Source organism: Gorilla gorilla, chromosome 6, assembly GCF_029281585.2.
Source record: "Gorilla gorilla gorilla isolate KB3781 chromosome 6, NHGRI_mGorGor1-v2.1_pri, whole genome shotgun sequence".
In the NCBI taxonomy this organism is placed as follows: Eukaryota; Metazoa; Chordata; class Mammalia; order Primates; family Hominidae; genus Gorilla; species Gorilla gorilla.
In genome coordinates, this window is record NC_073230.2 from 89964075 (window position 1) to 89991043 (window position 26969).

The window sequence follows — 26969 nt, forward strand, 5'->3', positions numbered from 1 at the left end:
GGGAGGGGCTCGGGGGAAGGGAAAAATGCGGGTGCGGGGGGCGTGGTTTCGGGTAGTGGAGGGGAAGGATGCGGCCGGGGGTGGATTTGGGGTGGGGAGGGATGCGGGGAGGAGCCAGGGCGCAGGAAGGGAGCTCTGGAACCCCTAGAGGGGAGTCAAGCTGGGAGGGGCGATCGTGGACTCCAGGAGGGCAGGGGGCGCGGCCGTGGGAAGAGACCCCGGGAGGGAGGACGCGGCCGTGGAGAGGGACGCGGGAGCAAGGGGCGGCGGGAGGAGGAGGAGGGCGCGCGGCGCGGCTGACGTGGGCCGGGGTCGCGCAGCGGGCTGTGGGCGGCGGCGGCGCGCAGCGACAGAGCGTCCCCCGGCGAGGACGAGCGAGCACGGAGCCCGCACCTCCCCGCACCGCCCGCGCTGCGCGCCCGGAGGAGCGACCGCCGCCGTTCTCGAGCTCCAGCTGCATTCCCTCCGCGTCCGCCCCACGCTTCTCCCGCTCCGGGCCCCGCAATGGCCCAGGCAGTGTGGTCGCGCCTCGGCCGCATCCTCTGGCTTGCCTGCCTCCTGCCCTGGGCCCCAGCAGGGGTGGCCGCAGGTAAGGCGCTGGGCAATCCGGCCTCCCTGCAGCCGCAGCCCGCCCGGGGCCTGGAACCGTCTCAGCGGGCGAGTGGGCCCGGGAGCGGGGATTGCGGAGGTGGCACCGTGCGCCCTGCGCGCATCTCCCTCCTCGGCTGAGGCCACTGCAGCGCCCTTTCCCCTCTCCTTTCACCCTTGTTCCCCAAAGTCGCCTGGGCACTGGAGGGGGCTCCCCGCACCCCCTGGATTCCTGCTTCCACCCCCCCAGGCTGGCCCTGCCCTGGAAACCGCGCGGGGGTGGCCGGCGCATCCGTCGATGCCTGGGGACCATGCACCCGCTAAGGGAGGGGAGGACGAGGCAGGGAGGCGGGGATGCGCCAGGGTCCGTCATCGCGCCACAATTCCCCAGTCCTCCAGGGAGCACGGGATGGGCAACGTTTTTGCCTTAAAATGTCGCCTCATCTAGAGGGGTTTCCCACCGTGTTGGTGCTGGCTTTGGGGAGATGCGATTTTAGAGCCCAGGAGGTCAGGCTGCCATTTCCTCTCTGGTGGTGATTTCCAAAATGGACCCGGAGCTGACAGGTTCCTGGGGTGTGTGTGTGGGTGAGGGAGTGGGGGAAGCAGGGTCGTGTGTCTACTGCCCCCACTTCCCTACCGCCAGAAGGCCAGCACCCACCTCTCTGCCACATTTTGGGAACCATAAAAGGACCCAGATTGAAGACTATTCGAGGGACAGGTGGGACGTGGGCAGCTAAGAAGGTTGAATACTATTCACCACTTTTCACCCCCTCCCCCCTCATAAAAGAGCGGTGGAGAGAGAGAGCAAGGGATCTAATGAAAATTTGTGAAAGAAAAACCATGAGGTCAAAGAAAACCTGCAACTCAGGGATGAATTAGACGAATTTTATGGGAATTGCACTTGGACAAGATTACCTATTTCCTCCTGGAAATACAGGAAAGGGGTCTCTTGTCCATCAGGTTGATTTGTGTCAGAGATTTTCAATGTGTCCTAAATTGCAAAAGAAAAAGAAAATAATAACAAAAGTGAATTAATTATTTGGAAATCATGTGTGGTTCCCATTTTAGCCAATTGCACCCTTGATGTGGTCAAAATCACAGTGGCTAAGAGTGGAGTTGGGAAACATATCTTCTCCCTCACCCGTGGGGGAGACTTTTCTACCCTTCCCCTTTCTGGAGTCCATGAATCAGGGATTTGTAAGTCAGAAGTCCATGTACTGGACTATTAATTAATTCTGGGTTGTGTTATCCAGACTTTAGAGGTACTCTTTGGAAGTGTTTTGGGTAGTCTGCATATTCTGTGTGAAAAGACTGGTGTAGCCATTTTCTAGAATGTTCAGGGCTGCACATGCTGTGTTGCTGGAAAAGGTAGGTGTTTCTTCCATGGGCCAAGCTTTGGGGTGAGTGCCCCATCTCTTTTTGCTTTTGCCCCTTGAGCTCTGGGTGACTTGGGGGGGCCATGGAGTCCCCTAAACCTCTGCCTTGGCTGATCCATACCCCAAGTCCATGTCACATGGACTCCCAAACATGGAAAGATGAATTTTTTTGTTTGTTTGAGACGCAGTCTTGCTCTGTCACCCAGGCTGGAGTGCAGTGGCACAATCTTGGCTCACTGCAACCTCCACCTTCTGGGTTCAAGCAATTCTCCTGCCTCAGCCTCCCAAGTAGCTGGGATTACAGGCGCCTGCCACCACATCTGGCTAATTTTTGTATTTTTAGTAGAGATAGGGCTTCGCCATGTTGGCCAGGCTGGTCTCGAACCTCTGGCCTCAGGTGATCCACCTGCCTCAGCCTCCCAAAGTGCTGGGATTACAGGTGTGAGCCACCACGCCGGCCTGGAAAGATGAATTTGGTGGGTAGAGCACCAGGCCCTGTGATTGGTTCCTTCAGCCACATTTGGCAAAGGCTTCCTGGTCCATTTCCACCCTGGATGTCCTGGCCATCCCTGAGACCCCTGAGGAACAGGGGCAGCATCACCCAGGGGCTGTGACACACCTGATTTTGAAAAAACAGACTGAGAAAAAGTGTCCTTGGAGCTGGCAGGTGGTGGGGGGGGTCGGCGGGCTCCCATGAGCTGGGCCAGTGTCTGCAGCAACGTCTGCAGCAGACACAGCCCCTCCCCGCCCCCCATCCCCCCTCCCAGTCCCAGCCGGCTGCCCTCCTGATCCATTCCCCTGGCAACCGATCTGCGTGATAACATGCGTCTGTCTCACTGCAGATGCTGTTTGGCCATTAGCATGCAGCCGAATGTCCCTGCCACCTGCCAGCCTCGCTCAGGCCCACGCCTCTCAGCTGGGGTGGCAGGGAGGGGATGGGGAGGAGAGGGGTGCCAGGAGTTAGGGGGATAAGGGAGGAGGTGGTCTCTCATCCATGTACCTCTCTGTCCACAGCCTGGCCAAATGCTGCCTCCCAGCCAAAGTGGGGAGGGAGAGCAAAGCCCAACCAGGGTGGTACAGACTGGTTGGGTGGCCTCAGGCAGCAGCAGTGACCCTTGCGGGCTTCAGGTCCCTCAATATCATATACCCACTCTATTTGCGTGGAAAAGCTCCCATCACAGCTTCTGGAATTCCTTCTTTGGGGTTAAGACACTGCAGGTCCCCTTTTCAATGCCAGCATTCCCTCGGAAGTGACCAGCTCTCGGCATCTTGACTCAAATGACTTGATTTTTATTTATTTATTTTTGTAGAAAGGGTCTCTCACTTTGTTGCCCAGGCTGAAGGGCAGGGGCACCATCATAGCTCACTGCAACTTCAAACCCCTGGGCTCAAGAGATCCTCCTGCCTCAGCCTTCCAAGTAGCTGGGGCAACAGGTGCACGCTACCATGCCTGGCTAATTTTTAAATTTTTTTTTTTTTGTAGAGAATGGGTGTCGCTGTGTTGCTCAGGCTGATCTAAAACTCCTGGGCTCAAGTGACCCTCTGGCTTCAAAGCGCTGTGATTACAGGTGTGAGCTGATTGGGCCCGGCCTCAAATGCCTTTATAATTTAAGAAATGGCCCTGAAAAAAAAGGAAATGCGTGATGTGGGCCAAAGCAGCGAACGTGTGAGGTGGGCCTGAGGAAAGGTCGGAGCTGGAGTCCCCCACAGGGACAGGTGATGTTGCTTTGAAGTGAATGAGATGCGGCTGAAAAAAATAATCTCAGAGTTGCCTGGGCACTAGAAGGGGCTTCCCTTGCCCCCTTGATTCCTGCTTCTACTCCCCGGGCTGGCCCTGCCCTGGAAACCACACGAGGGTGGACCACGCATCCGTCAGATGTCTGGGGACCATGTACCTGCTAAGGGAGGGGAGGACGAGGCAGGGACGTGGGGATGTATCAGGGTCAGTCATCGTGCCACAACCCCCAGCCCCCAGGGAACACGGGATGGGCAGCATTTTTACTTTAAAATGTTGCCTCATCTAGAGGGGTTTTCCACCCTGTTGGTGCTGGCTTTGGGGAGATATGATTTTATTTGATTTATGTATTTATTTATTTGAGATGGAGTTTTGCTCTTTTTGCCCAGGCTGGAGTGCAGTGGCGCAATCTCGGCTCACGGCAACCACCATCTCCCAGGTTCAAGTAATTCTCTGGCCTCAGCCTCCCGAGTAGCTGGGATTACAGGCGTTCGCCACCACACCCGGCTAATTTTGTATTTTTAGTAGAGACGGGGTTTCGCCATGTTGGCCAGGCTGGTCTCGAACGCCTGACCTCAGGTGATCCACCCACCTCGGCCTCCCAAAGTGCTGGAATTACAGGCATGAGCCACCGTGCCTGACCGAGATGCAATTTTAGAGCCCAGGAGGCCAGGCTGCTATTTCTTCCGAGAGTGATTTCCCAAAATGGACCTGGAGCTGACAGGTTCCTGGGGGGACTTGTGGGGAGACCTTGTGCCCACTCGGTCGTGCATCTACTGTCCCCACATCCCCATCGCCAGAAGGCCAGCACCCACCTTTCTGCCACATTTTGGGAACCATAAAAGGACCCAGATTGGAGACTTGTCGAGGGACAGGTGGGACGTGGGCAGCTAACGGGGTTGAATATTATCCAACAGTTTTCACCCCCCTCCCCCCTCATAATAGAGTGGCAGAGAGAGGGTAAGGGATCTAATGAAAATTTGTGAAAGAAAAACAAGATAAAATAGTTGAAATAGTTGAAAACCACAAGGTCAAATAGTTGGCCTTTCTTTTTTTAAATTTTTTTGAGACAGAGTTTCACTCTTGTCGTCCAGGCTGGAGTGCAGTGGCGCAATCTTGGCTCACTGCAACCTCTGCCTTCTGGGTTCAAGCAATTCTCCTGCCTCAGTCTCCCGAGTAGGTGTGATTACAGGCGCATGCCACCACACCTGGTTAATTTTGTATTTTTAATAGAAACGGGGGTTTCTCCATGTTGGTCAGGCTGATCTGGAACTCCTGACCTCAGGTGATCTGCCCGCCTCGGCCTCCCAAAGTGCTGGAATTACAGGTGTGAGCCACCGCGCCTGGCCAGCCTTTCTTGTTGAAAGCCCAGCAGGTCTCCTGTGAGGTCCCTCCGGGGAGGGGCATGTTCTGTATTTCTGGATCCTCCCAACACGGTAGGGATGGGGTCCACGGAAGGGACTCAGTCAGTGCCACCTGGGTGAACAGTCTCCTGGGGCAGGGCCAGGTGGGCTGGTCCCTCTGCTGCACCTGCTCTCCGGGTGCCCCTTGGCAACAGCAGTACCAAACACCTGCTATGTGCCAAGCGTTGTGCTGGTCACAGGGATGATGGAAATGACCCCTGCTGTAAATGAGTTTGAAGCATAGCAGGAAAGGCAAAGAAACTTTCATTTCCACATGGAGTTGTGACAACAGTGGACTCAGCTGTTGGGAAAGAGCTGAGGGGGTGAGAGGTACAGGGAAGTGTTTTTATTGTTTGTTTTCTTTTGTTTTTGAGACGGAGTCTCACTCTTGTCGCCCAGGCTGGAATGCAGTGGCTTGATGTCGGCTCATTGCAATCTCTGCCTCTTGGGTTCCAGTGATTCCCCTGCCTCAGCCTCCTGAGTAGCTGGGATTACAGTCATGCACCACCACATCCAGCTAATTTTTTGTATTTTTAGTGGAGACAGGGTTTCACCATGTTGGCCAGGCTGGTCTCGAACTCCTGACTTCAAGTAATCCGCTTACCTCGGCCTCCCAAAGTGCTGGGATTACAGGCATGAGCCATGATGCCTGGCCGACAGCTGGATCCTTTAACCCTGACAGAGAGAGAGGAGTGAGGAGAGGAGGAACCCAGAGGCATGAGACCAGCACTGTCCAGTAGATCTTTGGACAATGTGGTTGAGGACGCTGGCTCATGCCTGTAATCCCAGCACTTTGGGAGGCTAAGGCAGGAGGAGTGGTTGAAGCCAGGAGTTCGAGACCAGGCTGGGCAACATAGTGAGATCCTGTCTCTACAAAAAAAAAAAAAAAAAGAAAAGAAAAAATCAGCCAAGCGTGGTGACTTGGACCTACAAGTCACAGCTACTCGGCAGGCTGAGGTGGGAGGATGACTTGAGCCCAGGAGTTTGAGGCTGCAGTGAGCTATGATCATGCCACTACACCCCAGCCTGGATGACAGAGGGAGACCTTGTCTCAAAACAAAACCAAAAGAATTCTGGGGAATGGTAGAAATGTTCTCTGTGTGGCCTGTCCAGAAGAGTAGCCACTAACCAAGGCCCTGCCCGGCTGGCAGGAAAAGAAAATATAATTTGGGCAGCCTGGGCAACATAGACCCCCATCTCTACAAAAAATAAAAAATTAGCTGGGTGTGATGGTGTGTGCCTATAGTTTCAGTTATTTGGGAGGCTGAGGCAGGAAGATCTCTTGATCCTAGAAGGTGGAGGCTGCAGTGAACCGTGATGATTGTACTCCAGTCTGGGTGACAGAGTGAGATCCAGAGAACGAAAGGGAGAGAGAGAGAGTGAGAGAGAGAGAGAGAGAGAGGAAGAAAGGAAGAAAGAAAGAAGAAAGAAGAAAGAAAAGGAAGGAAGGAAGGGAGAAAAAAGAGAGAAGAAAGAAAGAGAAAGAAAGAAAAAAGAGGAGGGAGGGAGAGAGGAAGGAAGGAAGGAGAGAGAAAGAAAAGAAAAGAGAAAGGAAGGAAAGGAAAGAAAAAACAATGAAAGAAAGGAAGAAAAGAAAGAAGAGAGGCAGGGAAGGAGGAAGGGAGGAAGGAAGGAGGGAAGGAAGAAGGAGGGAAGGAAGAAGGAGGGAGGGAGGGAAGGAAGGAAGGAAGGAAGGGCAAATAAGACTGAAAAGACTGTGATTTGGAGTCAGTGGGACCCAGGTTTGATGTCGAATTGGCTGAGTGACCCTTGGGCAAGTCACTTGAGCTGCCTGAGCCTCAGTTTCTCCACCTGGGAAATAGAATAGTTGATGCCAGCCCAGAGGTGGCTGTGGGGCTCCTTGCCACATACCATTCTGAAACACAGTCTTTGTTTCTGGGCTCCTAGGCCTGTATGAACTCAATCTCACCATGGATAGCCCTGCCACCACGGGAGCGGAGGTGACCATCTCGGCCAGCCTGGTGGCCAAGGACAATGGCAGCCTGGCCCTGCCCGCCGACGCCCACCTCTACCGCTTCCACTGGATCCACACCCCGCTGGTGCTCACTGGCAAGATGGAGAAGGGTCTCAGCTCCACCATCCGTGTGGTCGGCCACGTGCCCGGGGAATTCCCGGTCTCCGTCTGGGTCACTGCCGCTGACTGCTGGATGTGCCAGCCTGTGGCCAGGGGCTTTGTGGTCCTCCCCATCACAGGTGAGGGTCGCTCCCATTTGCTAGTTTGCCTTCAAACCCTTGGTGCAGAGAAAAACATCAAGCTTCGCTAGGAATCAGATCAATGCAGATTAGGCCCGTAGGTTCCTTCCCCGGGTCAGTCGAGTTAGAAAGGATCTGAAAATGGCAGTGATTGCCCCCAGGAGGTATTGTGCTAAAAGGGACGCCTATTGCTGCTGAGGGTATACATTAATACAACCCTGTGGAGAGCGGCTGGTCAATAGGTACTGTTGGTTAGAAATTATTGTAGTCTCGGCTGGACGCGGTGGCTCACGCCTGTAATCCCAGCACTTCGGGAGGCCGAGGCAGGTGGATCGCCTGAGATCAGGAGTTTGAGAGCCATCTGGCCAGCATGACAAAACCCCGTCTCCACTAAAAATACAAAAATTAGTGGGGGCATGGTGGTGGGCACCTATAATCCCAGCTGTATAAGAGGCTGAAGCAGGAGAATCGCTTGAACCTGGGGGGCAGAGATTGCAGTGAGCCGAGAACGTGCCACTGCACTCCAGCCTGGGGGACAGGGTGAGACTGCATCTCAGAAAAAAAAGAAAGAAAGAAAGAAATTATCGTAGTCTTGGGGCCAGTCATTCACTGGTTCTTTCTCCCCTCTTTCTCCCCTTTCTTTTCTGTCTGTCTCTCTCTGTCCTTCTCTCTGTTCTCTCTATCTCTGTCTCTTTCTGTCTCTCTCTGTCCCTTCTCTCTCTGTTTTCCCTTTCTATCTTGCTCTTTCTGTTCTCTGTCTCTGTCTCTGTCTCTTTGTCTCTTTATCTCTGTCTCTATGTCTCTTTGTCTCTCTCTCTCTCTCTCTCTCATTCCAAGAGAAGATGCCCCTTTGCCCCTTTAGACTTTCCAGTCTAATAATGAATTTATCTTCAGGAAATAAACCTGCATTTGGATCATGCCTTTTGCATTAAGATGTTCATTGCAATAGTGCTTATAATAGCAAAAGAAGAGATAAACAAGCTAAGTGAGCAACCACGAGGAGACTGGCTAAATATAATGAAATCATTTATACCACTATTAACAGTGACCCTTACAATGAGTTTGTAAGGCCATGGGTAAATACACATGCATGTAAAATTACATATTAAAAAAGCAAAGCACAGAATTGTCTAACTAACCCAATAATCTGTATTTAATGTATGTGTATATTAAACACTGAAGCAAATACTTTGTCATACTTCAAAATGGCAACAGTGGTTGAGGTGAATGATAGTTAGCTTCTTTTCTTCTTATTTTATGTTTGAACATTTTCCAAATGAGCTCTATTGAGCATGCCTTTTTCTTTCCACTTTTACTAATTTTAATTAATTTATTATTATTATTTTTGAGTCAGAGTCTCCTTCTGTTGCCCAGGCTGGAGTGGTGGTGTGATCTTGGCTCACTGCAACCTCCACCTCCCAGTTCAAGCGATTCTCGTGCCTTCGCCTCCCAAGTAGCTGGGACTACAGGTGCTGGCCACCACACCCAGCTAATTTTTGTATTTTTAGTAGAGACAGGGTTTCGCCATGTTGGCCAGGCTGGTCTCAAACTCCTGGCCTCAAGTGATCTGCCCACCTCAGTCTCCCAAAGTGCTGGGATTACAGGTGTGAGCCACCGTGTCCCACCAATTTTTTTTCTTTTTAGAGAAGTAGACATAGGACAGTGGTCCCAACGTGTGAAGCTGTGATCAGTGGAACTGCTAATTTTTCTTTTTTCTTTTTTTTTTTTTGAGACGGAGTCTTGCTCTGTCACCCAGGCTGGAGTGCAGTGGCGCAATCTCGACTCACTGCAAGCTCTGCCTCCCGGATTCACACCATTCTCTCGCCTCAGCCTCCCAAGTAGCTGGGACTACAGGTGCCCGCTACCATGCCCGGCTAATTTTGTTTTTGTATTTTTAATAGAGACAGAGTTTCACTGTGTTAGTCAGGTTGGTCTTGATCTGACCTCGTGATCTGCCCGCGTTGGCCTCCCAAAGTGTTGGGATTACAGGTGTGAGCCACCATGCCTGGTCATTGGAACTGCTAATTTTTCTAGGGTCACCTGACATTCTGAAATATTTCTCAAAAGTTCCTTTCAAAGCTTATGCATTTCCTTCTTTTTTTTTTTTTGAGACAGAATCTTGCTCTGTCACCCAGGCTGGAGTGCAGTGGCGCGATCTTGGCTCACTGCAACCTCCGCCTCCCAGGTTCAAGCGATTCTCCTCCCTCAGCCTCCCGAATAGCTGTGACTACAGGTGTGTGCCACCACACCTGGCTAATTTTTGTGTTTTTAGTAGTGACGGGGTTTCACCATCTTGGCCAGGCTGGTCTTGAACTCTTGACCTTGTGATCCACCAACCTCGGCCTCCCAAAGTGCTGGGATTACAGGTGTGAGCCACCGCACCCGGCCATGCATTTCCTTCTGACCTTGGGCATCTTTTGTGCCAGAAAGTTCAGGGTCCTGGTGAGAGGGGACAGGAGAGAAAACAGTGAATGTGACAGAGTCCTCCGGTGTTCAGCAGTGTTCATGCAGCAGGGGGAGGGTGCAGATGCCTCTGTATTCAGGGGTCTTTGGGGAGTTGTGGGGGGGTGTCCCCTCTCCCTGCCTAGCTCTGACAGCCAGAAGGTCCGGGCAGGGAAGTGGTGGCTTTGACAGCTGCCCATGAAGTCTCTACCTGGTTCCCTGATCCCTGAATCTCCAAGACTCACCCTCCCGTGTCTCTCTCTCTCCCAGAGTTCCTCGTGGGGGACCTTGTTGTCACCCAAAACACTTCCCTGCCCTGGCCCAGCTCCTATCTCACTAAGACCGTCCTGAAAGTCTCCTTCCTCCTCCACGACCCGAGCAACTTCCTCAAGACTGCCTTGTTTCTCTACAGCTGGGACTTCGGGGACGGGTAGGTCCTTACCCCTCTGCAGGCCCTACAGCTGTCACCGGTGCCCCACTGTCCCGCGCACTGTGCAGGGTACTCCGAATCTCTTCACCTTTAATTTTTTTTTTTTTTTTTTTGAGATGCAGTCTTGTTCTGTCATCCAGGCTGGAGTGCAGTAGCACCATCTTGGCTCACTGCAACCTCTGCCTCCTGGGTTCAAGTGATTCTCCTGCCTCAGCCTCCCCAGTAACTGGAACTACAGGCTTGCGCCACCACACCTGGCTAATTTTTTTTTTTTTTTTTTTTTTTTTTTTTTATTTAGTAGAGATGGGGTTTCACCATGTTGGCCAGGCTAGTCTCAAACTTCTGGCCTCAAGTGATGTGCCTGTCTTGGCCTCCCAAAGTGCTAGGATTACAGGTGTGAGCCACCATGCCTGGCTAATTTTTGTATTAAATTTAATTAATTAATTAATTAATTTATTTATATTTTTTAGTAGAGACTGGGTTTCACCATGTTGGCCAGGCTGGTCTCGAACTCCTGACCTCAAGTGATCCTCCCACCTTGGCCTCCCAAAATACTGGGATTACAGGTGTGAGCCACTGCACCCACCTGAAGCTCCTCTCTTTTCCCTGCTCACCCTGTCTCCCTTCAAACATCCTTCAAGCACCTCCTTTCTGCCACGACTGGGGGTCCCGGAGAACACTGGTGCTCTGCCACGACTGGGGGTCCCGGAGAACACTGGTGAATCAGCCACTAGCCCTGCCTTTGTGGTGTCTTCACCTAATAGAGGAGGCCATTGGTGCCCAAAACAGCCATTTAAGGAAGGTAAAGATACATGGGATTTTTTCCCATTTGACCTCGAAGGGTACCCAGCCAACCCTTGGTAGATACGAGGTAGAACCCAGGTGCTCTGGCTTGGTTTCTCTTTATTCCTCCTTTTTAACTTTTTGTCTTTTTTCCCCTTTTTGGTGGAGGAGAACAGGGTCTTGCTATGTTGCCAAGGCTGGTCTTGAACTGCTGGGCTCAAGTGATCCTCCTGCCTCTGCCTCCCTAAGGGCTGAGGTTACAAGTGGGAGCCACCGTGCTTGGCCCTACTCCCTTCCTCCCTCCCTCCCTTCCTTTCTTCCTTCCTTTCTTTTTCTTCCTTTCCTTTCCTTTCCTTTTTCTTTTTTCTTTCTTCTTTCTCCCTTCCTTCCTTCCTTCCTTCTTTCCTTCCCCCTTCCTCTCCTCTCCCCTCCCTCCCTCTCTCCCTCCCTCTCTTCCTTCCTTCCTACCCTCCCCTCCCCTTCCCTCCCTCCCTTCCTCCTCCCAAAGTGTTGGGATTGCAGGGGTGAGCCACTGTGCCCAGCAAAACTCAGAATGTGGATTTCCTAACTCTTGGTGACAAAAGCAACCTGTGGTCAGACACTCAGACTAGAGTACAGTGGTGTGATTATAGATCACTGCCGCCTTGACCTCCCAGCCTCAAGCACTCATCCCACCTCTGCCTCCTGAGTGGCTGGGATTACAGGCATGCACCACTACGCCCAGCTAATTTTAAAATATTTTTGTAGAGACAGGGTCTTACTATGTTGCTCAGGCTGGTCTCGACCTCCTGGGCTCAAGAGATCCTCCCATCTCAGCTTCTCAAAGCATTGGGATTACAGGTGTGAACCACTGTGCTTGGCTTTCCTCACCCCCTGCCCTCCATTTTTAGAGACAAAGTCTTGCTCTGTCACCCAGGCTAGAGTGCAGTGGCACAAATCTGACTCACTGCAGCCTCAATCTCCTGTGTTCAAGGAATCCTCTTGCCTCGACCTCTTGAGTAGCTGGGACCACAGGCATGTACCACCACACCTGACTATTTTTAAAAATGTTTTGTAGAGATGGGGTCTCGCTATGTTGGCCAGGCTGGTCTTGAGCTCCTGGCCTCAAGCCATCCTCCCGCCTCAGCCTCCCAAAGCACTGGGATGACAGGTGTGAGCCACCGTGCCTGGCCAGATCATCTCTTTAGATGCCAAAAAAAGCGTTAGTATGAACAGAAATGAACATTCAATGTAATATCAATAAACTAGAAAAAGAAGTTGCTGGAACTAACAACTAACATTATACAGAAATGAACATTCAATGTAATATAAATAAACTAGAAAAAGAAGTTGCTGGAACTAACAACTAACATTATACTGAGTGGAGAACTTAGAATATGTTTTTGTTTTTGGCCGGGCACAGTAGCTCACTTCTGTAATCCCAGCACTTTGGGAGGCTGAGGTGGATGGATCACTTGAGGTCAGGAGTTTGAGACCAGCCTGGCCAACATGGCAAAACCCCGTCTCTACTAAAAATACAAAACAAACAAACAAACAAAAATTAGCTGGGCATGGTGGTGTGCGCCTGTATTCCCAGCTACTTGGGAGGCTGAGGAGAATCGTTTGAACTGGGTAGGAGGAGATTGCAGTGAGCCGAGATCATGCCACTGCACTTCAGCCTGGGTGACAGAACGAGACTCCCTCTCAAAAAAAAAAAAAAAAAAGGATGTGTTTTTGTTTTTGTTTCTGTTTTTGAGACAGGGTCTCGCTCTGTTGCCCAGGCTAGAGTGCAGTGGTGTGATCACTGCTCACTGCAACCTCCGCCTCCTGGCCTCAAGTGATCCTCCCACCTCAGCCTCTTGAATAGCTGGAACCACAGGCCTGTAACATTACGACTGGCTAATTTTTGTATTTTTTGTAGAGACAGGGTTTTGCCAAGTTGCCCAGGCTGGTCTCGAACTTCTGGGCTCAAGCAGTCCTCCCACCTTGGCTTCCCAAAGTGTTGGTATTACGGGGGTGAGCCATCGTGCCTGGCAAAACTTGGAATGTGGATTCTCTAACTCTTGGTGACAAAAGTGACCTGTGGTCAAATACCTTTGGGGAATCATTGCATTGAGATGCTGGGGGAACCTGGCTCTAGATGCAGGAATAAGACAAGGGTGCTCCTTATCAGGGTCCATCAATATTATCCTGAAAGTTCTAACTTACTTAGGAAAGCCAAGAAAATAAGTGCAGGCCTATGGTGGCTCACACCTGTCATTCCAGTGCTTTGAGAGGCCAAGAGGGTGGGGGAAAGCTTGAGCCCAGGAATTCGAGACTAGGGTGGGTAACATAGTGATACCTCGTCTCTACAAATAATACAAAAATTAGCCAGGGATGGTGGCACGTGCCTGTAGTCCCAGCTACTCGGGAGGCTGAGGTGGGAGGACTGCTTGAGCCTAAGAGTTCAGAGACTGCAGTGAGCTATGATTGCACCACAGCACTCCAGCCAGGGCAACAGAGCAGAACCTTATCTCTAAAAAGGAAAATAAAAAATAAAAAAAAAAGGGAGAGAGAGATAAAAAGTACAGTATAAATATTGGAAAGCAGACAATTTGCAGGAAAGACCATTTACTTGGAAAATCTGGATGGCAGCTTTGTCCAACAGAACCATCGGCTTGGCTGGCACAGTGGCTCATGCCTATAATCCCAGCACTTTAGGAGGCTGAGGTCAGAGGATCACTTGAGCGCCGGAGTTCAAGACCAGCCTGGGCAACATAGTAAGACCTTGTCTCTACAAAAAATCATGTATTAGCCTGGCACAGTGGTACACGCCTGTGATCCCTGCTACTTGGGAGGCTGACACGGGTGGATTGCTCAAGCCCAGGAATTCAAGGCTGCAGTGAGCCATGATTGTGCCACTGGGTGACAGAGTGAGATCCTGTCTCAAAAAACAAAAACAACAAAAACAAAAAATTTTTGACAAAAAATTCTTCTGTCTTCACCACGTGGGGCTGTTGAGCCCTTGAACTTTGGCTAATGTGAGAAATTTGTAATTTTCCTGAATTTTAGGCCTTCTCTGGCCTTGGTTTGCTCATCTGGAGAATGGGCCAGCTGACCTGGAGCCCTGGCTGGCTCTAGGCTGTGATGACAGGTGTGCTCACTGGTAGCTGGGAGTATCACTGTACAGCCTCCCCTGACTCTGGCAAGTCCCATGAATCACTTCTGAGTTACAGGAAGGGGAAGCAACCGTCTGCTGTCTTCCTCCTCTCTCCTCCCTGTCTCCTAACAGGACCCAGATGGTGACTGAAGACTCCGTGATCTATTATAACTATTCCATCATCGGGACCTTCACCGTGAAGCTCAAAGTGGTGGCGGAGTGGGAAGAGGTGGAGCCGGATGCCACGAGGGCTGTGAAGCAGAAGACCGGGGACTTCTCCGCCTCGCTGAAGCTGCAGGGTGGGTGTCCAGGCAGGCTGATGCAGTCTGGGCATTCCAGAGTGGGGTCACCGTATGCACAGATCACAGTGGCTCTGGGCTGGACTCACACCCTGTCTTCTGGAGCCCCACAGACCTCTGAGGAGCGTCTATCATTACCCCTGCTTCAGACAGAGTGCTGCAGGCCACGGATGGGATCATGTGGCTGTGCAGCCCTTGTGCCCCGGGCTGCCTGCTCCCAGAGCCTGAGCCGGTGACCAGGTGTCTGCTGTGAATTGGCCAGTCCATGCCATTCCCTGTTCCCTGGCCCCATCGGCCTCCCACCGAGGCTCACCCTGGGGTGGGAGGGTCTCCATCTCTCCCTGGCTTTGGTGAGAGGGAGCCTTTGGGCAGCTGCAGAAGATGTCTTGGTTCTTGCTGACGGGATGGTGCTCTCCTGTATGACGCAGACGATGACTTGGCAATGGGCAGGACAATTGTGTGTTTGCCTGCCTTTCCTACTTTCCTCCCTCTGAGCAGGCTTCAGCACCTGCCGCTGACAGGGGAGGGCAGGACCCAGAAGAACCCCGCACAGACCTGTGGCCTGCTCTTAGGAGAGGGACGGAGGGGAGGACAGGGTGGCAGTCGCACCACCCTGTGCCCTGGGAGCCTCGACAGCAATCCTTAGCCACCAGGTCTAACGGGGTTCTCTCTGCCTTACAGAAACCCTTCGAGGCATCCAAGTGTTGGGGCCCACCCTAATTCAGACCTTCCAAAAGATGACCGTGATCTTGAACTTCCTGGGGAGGTAAGTGAACTCCAGAGCGCACTGGGGGTGCCCCGTGGGCTCTGCACATCCCCCTTCACAGTGACCCCAAGTCTGTTCTGCTCTGTGACAGGCCCCAGGTCTGGGACCTCATGGAAGGGCAGTGCCACTTTGTCTTGAGGCTGGGCCATGGGGAGAGCATGGGCTCAGCTCCAGTATTTTATTTTATTATTTATTTATTTATTTATTTGAGATGGAGTCTCGCTCTTTCACCCAGGCTGGAGTGCAGTGGCGCAATCTTGGCTCACTGCAACCTCTGCCTCCCTGGTTCAAGCGATTCTCCTGACTCAGCCTCCCGACTAGCTGGGATTACAGGTGCACTCCACGATGCCCAGCTAATTTTTGTATTTTTAGTAGAGATGGGGTTTCACCATGTTGCCCAGGCTGGTCTCCAACTCCTGACCTCAAGTGATCTACCCGCCTTGGCCTCCTAAAGTGCTGAGATTACAGGTGTGAACCACTGCGTCCGGCCTTTATTTGCATTTTTTAGAGACAGAGTTTCGCCCTGTCACCCAGGTTGGAGTGCAGTGGCACCATCACAGCTCAATGTAGCCTTGACCTCCTGGGCTTAAATGATTCTCCTGCCTCAGCCTCCTGGGTGGCTGGAACTACAGGTGGGCACCACCATGCCTGGCCAATTTTTAATTTTTGTAGAGATGGGTTCTCACTATGTTGCCCAGGCTAGTCTCAGTCTCCTGAGCTCAAGTGATCCTCCCAGCTTGGCCTCCCCAAGTGCTGGGATTACAGGCATGAGCCACCACACCTAGCCCTCAGCTCAATTATTGAGGTCCCAGGGAGGGAGGACCTGCCTTTTGGGGCTGTATTCACCATGGGCATGGAGACAAAGGTTGGGAGGGATCCCTCCTGTTGAGAAGCCCTCTGTGTATGACGTGGCCTATTTTCCAGCCCCCAGATCTTTGCCCATGTGGTTCTTTCAGGGTTCTCTTCTCTCCCTTCACATGTCCAGATGTTTCTTATTCTTCTAAGCCCCTTGGAATGCCTGCCTTCAAAAGCCTTTTCTGAGGCCGGGTGCTGTGACTCATGCCTGTAATCTGAGCTACTAGGGAGGCTGAGGCAGGGGAATTGCTTGAACCTGGGAGATGGAGGTTGCAGTGAGCCGAGATCCCGCCATTGCACTCCAGCCTGGGCGACAGAGCAAGACTCTGTCCAAGAAAAAAACAAAAAAACCAAAAAAGCAAATCTGTTCTGCCCTCCAGTCTGCACAGGGGAGCTTGCACCAGCAGGCAAAAGTTGCTTGAGCATCTGCTTTGGACAAGATGCTATTCTGGAAGCTTCTAGACCAGAGTAGACAAGATTTCCAGGGGTTCTGTGTGCAGGGTGGGGCACCCCGCATGACACGGAAGCAGATCATTCCAGGGGATTCTCATCAGTCAGTCTAATCAAGGCAGCCTGGCCCAGGCTCCTGGCAAGAACAGCATCAGGCTGAGTGTTTAGTAGGTGAGGAGACACAGATGCCGAGTGCATTCTGTCCATGAGGATGCCCCTCCCTGGGGCCACTGGGATGGATAGAGCAGCAGACGTCAGTGGTCAGGGCCCAGGCGTTAAAGGACTCTTTCTTTTTTTCAGACAGAGACTCGCTTTGTTGCCCAGGCTTGAGTGCAGTGGCGCAATCTCAGCTCACTGCAACCTCCGCCTCCCGGGTTCAAGCGATTCTCCTGCCTCAGCCTCCCGAGTAGCTGGGATTACAGGTGCATGCCACCACGCTGGGCTAATTTTTGTATCTTTTGTAAAGACAGGGTTTCATCATGTCAGCCAGGCTGGTTTCAAACTCCTGACCTCAAGTGATCCGCCCACCTCGGCCTCCCAAAGTGTTGGGATTACAGGCGTGAGCCACCGTGCCCGACCCGCCCTTGAAGGACTCTTGTGCCCACACAGAGACACATGAGAGGGATGCTAGGCCAGACAGAGAGTGAGCAATGCAGGCCAGGGGAAGAGGAAGATGAATTGTGAATAATTTAGGGGTTGGAGGTAGTTTTCACGGGGCTCTGGAGGCAGGAGCTTAGCATGGGGAGAATGGGAAGCCCTGTGGGTTTAGCAGCCCTGATATTTGAGGTGGCATGAGTGCATGGCTTTTCCTGCGGACCTAGTGTTGTGTGGAATTGGAATGCTCATTTCACATTCCTTGGATGGACCTGCATTTTCCAGCTTCTGAGCCTATGCTTGTGGAATGTGGATAACTTGGAATGCCCTTATCCTTTCTCACCCATCAAAGGTTCATTTATCCATTCAGATCTGCTCAAATGCCACCTCCTCCAGGAAGCCTTCTCTGGCTACCTCATTAAGAATGCTCTCATGGTCAGGGACGGTAGCTCATGTCTGCAATCCCAGCACTTTCAGAGGCTGAGGTGGGTGGATCACTTGAGGTCAGGAGTTAAAGATTAGCCTGGCCAACATGGTGAAACCCTGGTCTCTACCAAAAAATACAAAAATTAGCCAGGCGCGGTGGTGCATGCCTGTAATCCCAGCTACTTGGGAGGCTGAGGTGGAAGAATCACTTGAACCCAGGAGGCAAAGGTTGCAGTGAGCCGCGATCGCACCACCGCACTCCAGCCTGGGTGACAGAGTGAGACTCTGTCAAAAAAACCCCACAAAAACAAAAACAAAACAAACAAACAAAAAACAGCTCTCTCATGCTGGTTGCAGTGGCTCATGCCTGTAATCCCAGCACTTCAGGAGGCTGGGGCAGGAGAATACTTGAGGCTAGGAGTTGGAGACCACCCTGGGCAATATAGTCCCATCGCTATTAAAAAATTAAAAAATTGGCCAGGCGCAGTGGCTCACACCTGTAATACCAGCACTTTGGGAGGCCGAGGCGGGTGGGTCACCTGAGGTCAGGAGTTTGAGACCAGCCTTGCCAACATGGCGAAACCCTGTCTTTACTAAAAATACAAAAATTAGCCAGGCATGGTTGTGTGTGCCTGTAGTCCCAGTTACTTGGGAGGCTGAGGCTCGAACCCGGGATGTGAAGGTTGCAGTGAGCCAAGGTCACGCCACTGCACTCCAGCCTGGGCAACAGAGTGAGACTCCATCTCTAAATAAATAATTAATAAAAAATTAAATTAAATTAAATTAAAAAATTAGTTGGGCATGGTGGCTGGTGCCTGTAGCCCCAGCTACTCGGGAGGCTGAGGCAGGAAGATTGCTTGAGCTCAGGAGCTGGAGGCTGCAGTGAGCTATGATTGAGCCACTGCACTTCAGCCTGGGTGATAGAGTGAGTCCCTGTCTCATAAAATGCAAGAAACAAAAAGGGGGATGTGCTTATTATTCCCCTGGGCTTCTGTGGTACGCCATGTGTGCCATCAGACTGCTCATCCTGCCTCCAATGAGCAGTCTATGCGTATCTCTGTTGGCCTTATTCACTTGGAATTCTCTTGGGGGTCCGGGACCATCTCTTTTGCACCATAGTGTCCCCTGGTCTGGAATGCATGAAGCTGAGTCCAGGATGGCTTGATGTCCTGTCCTGGAAAGGACACTGAAGTTCCTGCCCACCTGGCCTGTCTTGGACTTGGTCTGTGCTGACAAGCTTTGCTGAGCCTTTTCTTAAAAACTGCCCCCATTTCCCTGCAGCCCTCCTCTGACTGTGTGCTGGCATCTCAAGCCTGAGTGCCTCCCGCTGGAGGAAGGGGAGTGCCACCCTGTGTCCGTGGCCAGCACAGCGTACAACCTGACCCACACCTTCAGGGACCCTGGGGACTACTGCTTCAGCATCCGGGCCGAGAATATCATCAGCAAGACACATCAGTACCACAAGATCCAGGTGTGGCCCTCCAGTAAGTGACACCTCGCCTTCTGCTCCAGTGCCACATGGGCAGCACAAGCCTGTCCATCCTGCCACCACCACCAATACGCTCCTACCAGCCAGCCTTACCAAGGTCCTTAGCAACAAAGCCCGCTAGCATCAGCACCATCCATAACCCCACTGACTCCAGTGACTGCCAACATCAGCGCTGGCCAACTGCCAATACCACCACCACCAAACTCTCCAATCCCACCAGCAACCAACTCTGCCAACCCCAATACGGCACCCATCGATTCTACCAGCACCACCATCAACACCAGCACCACTAACAACTGTAACCAACTCAGCTACCACCATTACCATATGCTTTCCTGACAACTCTTCCAGGACCACCATTGCCACCACTAATGACTCCATCAGCATTCTCACCAAGTCACCTCAATGACCCCGACCCTACCCACATCTATAAGCCCATGCCACCACCTGCCCCAATGCCAGCTTCGTGGACCAAAAGCAACCATGCCAATGTCTTCTCCCACATATTTCCAAGACCACACGTCCCCAGCGCAAACACTTTTGCACCAAATGAGCCACCATGATTGCAATGTTCCCTCCCTCATCACCATCACCCCTGCCCCAGCAGTTGCCACTGCTAAAACCAGCATCCCCAACAGTAACTCTACTCAACTCACAGTGTTGTAGTGAGTCTTGCAGGGAGAAGGCATTGCATGTTGTTAATAAGGATGCCTGGGCTAGGCATGGTAGCTCCCAGGACTCTGGGAGGCTGAGGCGGGTGGATTGATTGAACCCAGGAGTCTGAGACCAGCCTGGGCAACGTGGCAAAACTCTGTCTCTACAAAAGATATAAAAATAGGACAGGTGCGGTGGCTCATGCCTGTAATTGCAGCACTTTGAGAGGCCAAGGTGGGTGGATCACTTGAGGCCAGGAGTTTGAGACCAGCCTGGCCAACATGGCAAAACCTGTCTCTACTAAAAATACCAAAAAGTTAGCTGGGTGTGGTGGTGGGAGTCTGTAATCCCAGCTACGCAGGAGGTGGAGGCATGAGAATTCCTTGAACCTGGGAGGTGGAGGTTGCAGTGAGCTGAGATTGAGCCACTGTACTCCAGCCTGGGCCACAGAGAGGCTCTTGTCTCCAAAAAAAAAAAAAAAAAAAAAAAAAAATATATATATATATGAGAGAGACAGAAAGAGAGAGAGGGATTGAGAGAGAGAGAGAGTGGCATGTGCCTGTAGGTCTCTGCTATGCTACTCGGGAAGCTGATGTGGTAGATCACTTGAGCCCAGGAGGTTGAGGCTGCAATGAGCCAAGATCGCACCACAGCACTCCAGCCTGAGCGATAGAGTGAGACCCTGTCTCCAGAAAAATAAATAAATAAAAAATAAAAAAGAGAAAATGACGCCCAACCTTCTTTCTTGAAATACCCTTCCAAAACTATCATCAGCCCAGCCCCTGGCTTACGACTGTGGGCTTTGCTGATGACAGCATTGGGTTCTACACTTCATTTTTATGGAGGACTCTGGGAGCCCCAGAGAAGTACTTCCTTACATAGAGTAGGATCTCAGGTCCTGAAGGCACTGTCTTTCAGATGCCCAACCTACCTCTACCTTTGATGCTACAAAAGGGGAAACTAAGGCACAGGGAGGCAACAAGACTGGATGTCAGCCTGAGCCTGAGCCAGGGTTTCAGATTCCTGGTCCCGGGGTAGGAGTTAGTTCTTCCCAGTGCCCCCAAGCTCATGCCAAACCCTGCCAGCTGCACCTGTCTTCAAGGTTGGTCCTATGGATGCACGTGAAGCTGTCACTGTTCCCTCCAGTTTCCCCAATCCCACTCTGGGCCCCTGAGAGGATGCTACACTCAATCTTGGCCCTGGCTTACTTTGTGGGCATCATCAGGTCACTTGAGCCCTGCATCTCTCAGCACCCTCTGGGGACCAAGTTCCAATCAGGAACCCCCTGAATTCTGCAGAGAAGACAGCAGTACAGGTAATCAATGACAACTTTTCTTTGGTAACAGACCCTCATGGCAGAGGGTGAGGGAAAAGGGAGAGGGAACCCACACTTCCTGATCACCTACCACATGCCACACACATCAACACCCCTCTTCTTGTTGCATCTCCTTAGCAGTCTTGCAGGTCAGCATTAGCATGAGGTAGCCTGTTCAGAGCTAGGATTTGAACCCAGGACTGTTCAACTTCAGACACTGGACTCTTTCTACCATACCATTTCATAGCAACAGGTTTATTGGGTGAACCTGCAGTTGCCAGAGCGTGGGAAGCTGAAGCAGAGGACACAGTGCTGATTGGGTGACCTCACAACATGGCTGCCCTTCCCAAAAGTGTGTCACCCGAGAGAGCAAAGAGGGAGCTGTGGTGTCTTTTATGGCTTAGACTCAGGAGTCATGCACTGTCACTCCTTTCATCTGCTGTACACTAGGAGCTGGTCGCTGATTCCAGCCCTCACTCAAGGCGTGAGGAATTTAGCTGCCCCTCTTGGAAGTTGCTACCAAGTAACTTGTGGATGTATGCTGAAAGCCCGCCACCCAGACCCCAGTTTATTTTTTGTGAAGTCCTGGATTTACCTATTGGTGTTACCCCATTGGGATGCATGTACATGAGGGTAAAAAAAATCACTGGTGGGGCTTGACCATTCCCTCCTTTGTTGTGCTTGCTTCCTGAGAACCAGCACTGTAGTACCAGCTACCCAGTCCTGTAATGTTACTTCTTTTATTCCCAGGAATCCAGCCGGCTGTCTTTGCTTTCCCATGTGCTACACTTATCACTGTGATGTTGGCCTTCATCATGTACATGACCCTGCGGAATGCCACTCAGCAAAAGGACATGGTGGAGGTGGGTACTCAGTGGGGTGGGGGCTGGACTACTGGGCCTTGCCTAGAGAGGATGTTTAGAGAGGGTATGGGGGCCAGGCCAGGATGCCTGGAGGGGGTCTTGATATTACAGCGAGGCTGTGGGACTTGGGGTGATGTGCCCAAGAGGCATCTGTAGACCAGGAAAAATTGCTAAGTTGGTGTCCCATCTGATTTATCTCCTATATCCATCTCTTGCATCTGTGTGGTGCCAGAAAGGTGTTTCTGTGCACTCTGCCACCAGGCAGCTGAGCTCATAAGGCCACCTGATGGGGCTCCTGGTGGGTGGGTGATTGACCCGTGGGATTTTGTTCATCATAGGTGGCTGATTTTGACTTTTCCCCCATGTCTGACAAGAACCCGGAGCCACCCTCTGGGGTCAGGTGCTGCTGCCAGATGTGCTGTGGGCCTTTCTTGCTGGAGACTCCATCTGAGTACCTGGAAATTGTTCGTGAGAACCACGGGCTGCTCCCGCCCCTCTATAAGTCTGTCAAAACTTACACCGTGTGAGCACTCCCCCTCCCCACCCCATCTCAGTGTTAACTGACTGCTGACTTGGAGTTTCCAGCAGGGTGGTGGGCACCACTGACCAGGAGGGGTTCATTTGCGTGGGGCTGTTGGCCTGGATCATCCATCCATCTGTACAGTTCAGCCACTGCCACAAGCCCCTCCCTCTCTGTCACCCCTGACCCCAGCCATTCACCCATCTGTACAGTCCAGCTACTGACATAAGCCCCACTCGGTTACCACCCCCTTGACCCCCTACCTTTGAAGAGGCTTCGTGCAGGACTTTGACACTTGGGGTGTTCCGTGTTGACTCCCAGGTGGGCCTGGCTGCCCACTGCCCATTCCTCTCATATTGGCACATCTGCTGTCCATTGGGGGTTCTCAGTTTCCTCCCCCAGACAGCCCTGCCTGTGCCAGAGAGCTAGAAAGAAGGTCATAAACGGTTAAAAATCCATAACTAAAGGTTGTACACATAGATGGGCACACTCACAGAGAGAAGTGTGCATGTACACACACACCACACACACACACACACACATACACACAGAGAAATATAAACACATGCGTCACATGGGCATTTCAGATGATCAGCTCTGTATCTGGTTAAGTCGGTTGCTGGGATGCACCCTGCACTAGAGCTGAAAGGAAATTTGACCTCCAAGCAGCCCTGACAGGTTCTGGGCCCGGGCCCTCCCTTTGTGCTTTGTCTCTGCAGTTCTTGCGCCCTTTATAAGGCCATCCTAGTCCCTGCTTGCTGGCAGGGGGCTGGATGGGGGGCAGGACTAATACTGAGTGATTGCAGAGTGCTTTATAAATATCACCTTATTTTATCGAAACCCATCTGTGAAACTTTCACTGAGGAAAAGGCCTTGCAGCGGTAGAAGAGGTTGAGTCAGGGCCGGGTGCGGTGGCTCACGCCTGTAATCCCAGCACTTTGGGAGGCCGAGGCGGGTGGATCACGAGATCAGGAGATTGAGACCATCCTGGCTAACACGGTGAAACCCCGTCTCTACTAAAAAAATACAAAAAGTTAGCCAGGCGTGGTGGTGGGCGCCTGTAGTCCCAGCTACTCGGGAGGCTGAGGCAGGAGAATGGTGCGAACCTGGGAGGCGGAGCTTGCAGTGAGCCCAGATGGCGCCACTGCACTCCAGCCTGAGTGACAGAGCGAGACTCTGTCTCAAAAAAAAAAAAAAGAAGAGGTTGAGTCAGTAGGGACTTGGGTTCCCTGTGTGTGAGGGGGGCATTCTTGCCGGCCAGCTGCTCCCGAGGTGGCCTTGAGAAGGAAGAAGCAGGATGACAGAGCCTGAGCAGCGGAACCAGCCTGCACCCTCCCCTCTGGCCCAGTGACCTGGGCTGTGGCTGAGAGAGACAATAATGAGGCCAGAAGTAGCCGGAGCCTGTCAGGAAGGGCAGGGGAGGACTGTGGGGTCTGGGCTCTGTCGCTGTAACCATCTGCTCCCAGGCTGTGTGCAGAAAATGGCATTTACACTATTGTGCAGCTCATTCTCATGAAATACTGCCATTGTTGCTAAATAAAGCTTGTGTGCTCTGAATATAGCCAAGCATAGACGGTGTGGCCGGAGTCTCTCTTTTGTGCATGGACGTTTTTACCTTGCAGACAGCAACGACAGTGCTGTGACGCAGCAGGACATCCCACTTGTCCTCTGTGGTGAAGACAACTGAAGGGAGCCAGTTCAGGTCCCTGGAGGTGGGGAGAGCTGTCCCTGGGTGACTTGGACATGCATCCCTGTCTGAGACCTCAGGGGGATTCTAGAGCCAGAGGAGGAACGTGGACCACACCTGGGGACGTGTTGGAAATGCAGACCCTTGGGCTCGACCTGATACCTGAAGCAGTGCCTGGGTAGGGGGGCAGCCACCTGTTTTCACAAGCCCTCTGCGATTCTGGTGCATATCAGGTATGAGAACCACTAGTCTCTAGCAGGCTTCTTAAACTTTGAGGTTCATGAGAATTGCTAGAGATCTTGGTAAACAAGAATTTTCATTTTGGAGGTCTGGAGTGGGGCCTGGGATTCTGTGTTTCTTTTATTTCTTTTTATTAATTTATTTTGAGATGGAGTCTCACTCTGTCATCAGGCTGGAGTGCAGTGGCGTGATCTAGGCTCACTGCAACCTCTGACTCCCTAGTTCAAGCAATTCTCCTGCCTCAGCCTCTCAAGTAGTGGGGATTACAAGCACGCGCCACCACGCCCGGCTAATTTTTGTATGTTCAGTAGAGATGGGGTTTCACCATCTTTGGCCAGGATGGTCTTGATCTCCTGACCTTGTGATCCGCCTGCCTCAGCCTCCCAAAGTGCTGGGGTTACAGGTGTGAGCCACCACACTTGGCCTTATTTATTTTTATTTACTTATTATTTTTTTTAGACAGAGTCTCTCTGTCATCCAGGCTGGAGTGCAGTGGCACGATCATAGCTCACTGCAGCCTCGACCTCCTGGGCTCAAGTGATTCTCCCACCTCAGCCTCCTGAGTAGCTGGGACTATAGGTGCATGCCACCATCCATGGCTAATTTTCTGCTTATTTTTTGTAGAGATGAGGCTCCACTATCTTGCCCAGGCTGGTCTCGAACTCCTGAGCTCAAGTTATCCTCCTGCCTTGGCCTTCCAAAATGTTGGGGTTACAGGCGTGAGCCACCGCGCCCAGCCCTGAGTTTTTTGTTTTGTTTTGTTGAGACAGAGTCTTGCTCCAAGGCTGGAGTGCAGTGGCACGATCTCGGCTCTCTACAACCTCTGCCTCCCGGGTTCAAGCGATTCTCCTGCCTCAGCCTCCTGCGTAGTTGAGACTACAGACACCCACCACCACACCCGGCTAATTTTTGTATTTTTAGTAGAGATGAGGTTTCACCATGTTGGCAAGGCTGGTCTCGAACTCCTGACTTCGCGTGATCCACCCGCCTTGGCCTCCCAAAGTGCTGGGATTACAGGTGTGAACCACCACACCTGGTCCCGTTTCTGTTGTTTTAAGCCACCTAGTTCGTGGTACTTTGTTTTGGCAGCCCCAGGAAACAGACTTCCCCACATCATTTTCGGCAGCTCCGTCTCTCACATTTCATGTCCATCCTATGAGAAATCCTTCAACTGAGATCCAGAATCTGACCGCTGCTCCCTCCTCCCCTGCCGCCACCACCCTGGTCCCTGGCAGGGCTCTCATAATGCCTGGCAGCTCCTGCTCACCCCTCACTGAGCCAGAAGTTTGTCCACAAAACTGCTCCAAGACCATATCTTCCTCTGCCCCAAACCCTTCAGTGTCTCCCTTCTCAGAGCAAACCCCAAATCCCTGTCCAAACTGGCCTGTGACCTTGTCACCCCCAGCCCCTGCTGCTTGTCCGGCTGGGTCTTTCCCGAGTTGTTCCCTTTGCCGGGCAGGACGCTGTTTCCTGGACACGTGTGGGGTTCCCTCTCTGCTCCTTCACGGCTGTTCAAACATCACCTTCATCTGTGAGGTCAACTTGGCACTCTCCTCTCCTACCTGCCCTTATACTCATGGCATATGTCACCTTCTAACGTACTATTTTTTTTTTTTTTTTGAGATGGAGTCTTGCTCTGTCGCCCAGGCTGGAGTGCAGTGGTGCGATCTTGGCTCACTGCAACCTCTGCCTCTCAGAGTCAAGTGATTCTCCTGCCTCAGCCTCCCAAGTGGCTGGAATTACAGGCACCCACCACCAGGCCTGGCTAATTTTTTTGTAATTTTAGTAGAGACAGGGTTTCGCCATGTTGGCCAGGCTGGTCTCAAGTGATCTGCCCGCCTCGGCCTCCTAAAGTGCTGGGATTACAGGCGTGAGCCACCACGCTTTGCCTAACATACTATTAATTTATTTATTTTAAAATTTATTTGTACTTTTTTTTTTTTTATAGAGACAGGGTCTTACTCTGTCACCCAGGCTGGAGTGCAGTGGTGCAATCATAGCTCACTGCAGCCCCAGCCTCCCTGGCTCAAGCAATCCTCCCATCTCAGCCTCCCAAGTAGCTGAGACCGCAGGAGCCCACCCCCATGCCCAGCTAATTTTCAAAAATTTTTCGTAGAGATGGGGTCTTGCTATGTTGCTGAGGCTAGTCTGGAACCCTTGGTCTCCAGGGATTCTCCTACCTCGGCCTCCCAAAGTGCTGGGATTACAGGCATGACCCACTGCAGCTGGCCTTAACTTATTTATTTAATCTGAGCCTTACATGGTATATAAACTTGAAGAAAGAAAGGATTTTGCCTATTTTGTTCACTATTTCTACTTCTAACACCCAGAATACTACCCAGCACATAGCAGGTGTTCATTAAATATTGTTGAAAGGAAAGAGGGATGGCGTGAGGAAGGGAGAAAGGGTTACTTCCTCACACTTGTGTTGTAACCTCACAATGACTGGAATTAGGGGAGGGAACACAAGACTCTAAGGAACAAACTCAATGTCTGTCCAGACTGTCCAGAAGACCCCATAGGTCAGGACAAATGGCCTGGAAGCCCTGGTGTGAGATGTGGTGATGTCCAGGCGTCAGGAGGCAGGGGCCTCCCTCCCTGAATCCTGGAGAGAGGGACTGCGGTGTGGCTTCTGGCATGGCGGCCTCTTGGACATCAGATCGGGCAATTATCCATCCTTGGAGCGGAAAGCCACTGGCCTGGCTTCTGAGGGTGGTGCCTT

At 52.0% G+C, this 26969-nt stretch overlaps 1 protein-coding gene across 2 annotated transcripts; it reads left to right on the plus strand.

Moving 5' to 3' along the window:
- The first annotated feature begins 460 nt into the window (after positions 1-460).
- TMEM130 (transmembrane protein 130) lies at positions 461-23891 on the plus strand. 2 transcript variants are annotated; one of them, XM_031013237.3, is made up of 8 exons: positions 461-589; positions 7011-7316; positions 10029-10188; positions 14222-14388; positions 15070-15154; positions 18761-18963; positions 21688-21800; positions 22139-23891. In XM_031013237.3, exons 1-8 carry the CDS (start codon positions 505-507, stop codon positions 22325-22327), a joined length of 1308 nt encoding a protein of 435 aa, XP_030869097.1. In that variant the 5' UTR covers positions 461-504; the 3' UTR covers positions 22328-23891. The 2 variants fall into 2 exon arrangements, with proteins under 2 accessions (XP_030869097.1, XP_030869098.1); XM_031013238.3 differs by having other exon boundaries at positions 22175-23891.
- The last annotated feature ends 3078 nt before the right edge of the window (positions 23892-26969 follow it).

What these genes read in the sequence shown, in the direction of transcription:
- TMEM130 (XM_031013237.3), top strand. Translation starts at nt 505, where the DNA reads ATGGCCCAGGCAGTGTGGTCGCGCCTCGGCCGCATCCTCTGGCTTGCC. An exon ending in TGTGGTCCTCCCCATCACAG is followed by an intron (nt 7,317 to 10,028) that starts GTGAGGGTCGCT and finishes TCTCTCTCCCAG; the next exon opens with AGTTCCTCGTGGGGGACCTT. An exon ending in AGCAAAAGGACATGGTGGAG is followed by an intron (nt 21,801 to 22,138) that starts GTGGGTACTCAG and finishes TGTTCATCATAG; the next exon opens with GTGGCTGATTTTGACTTTTC.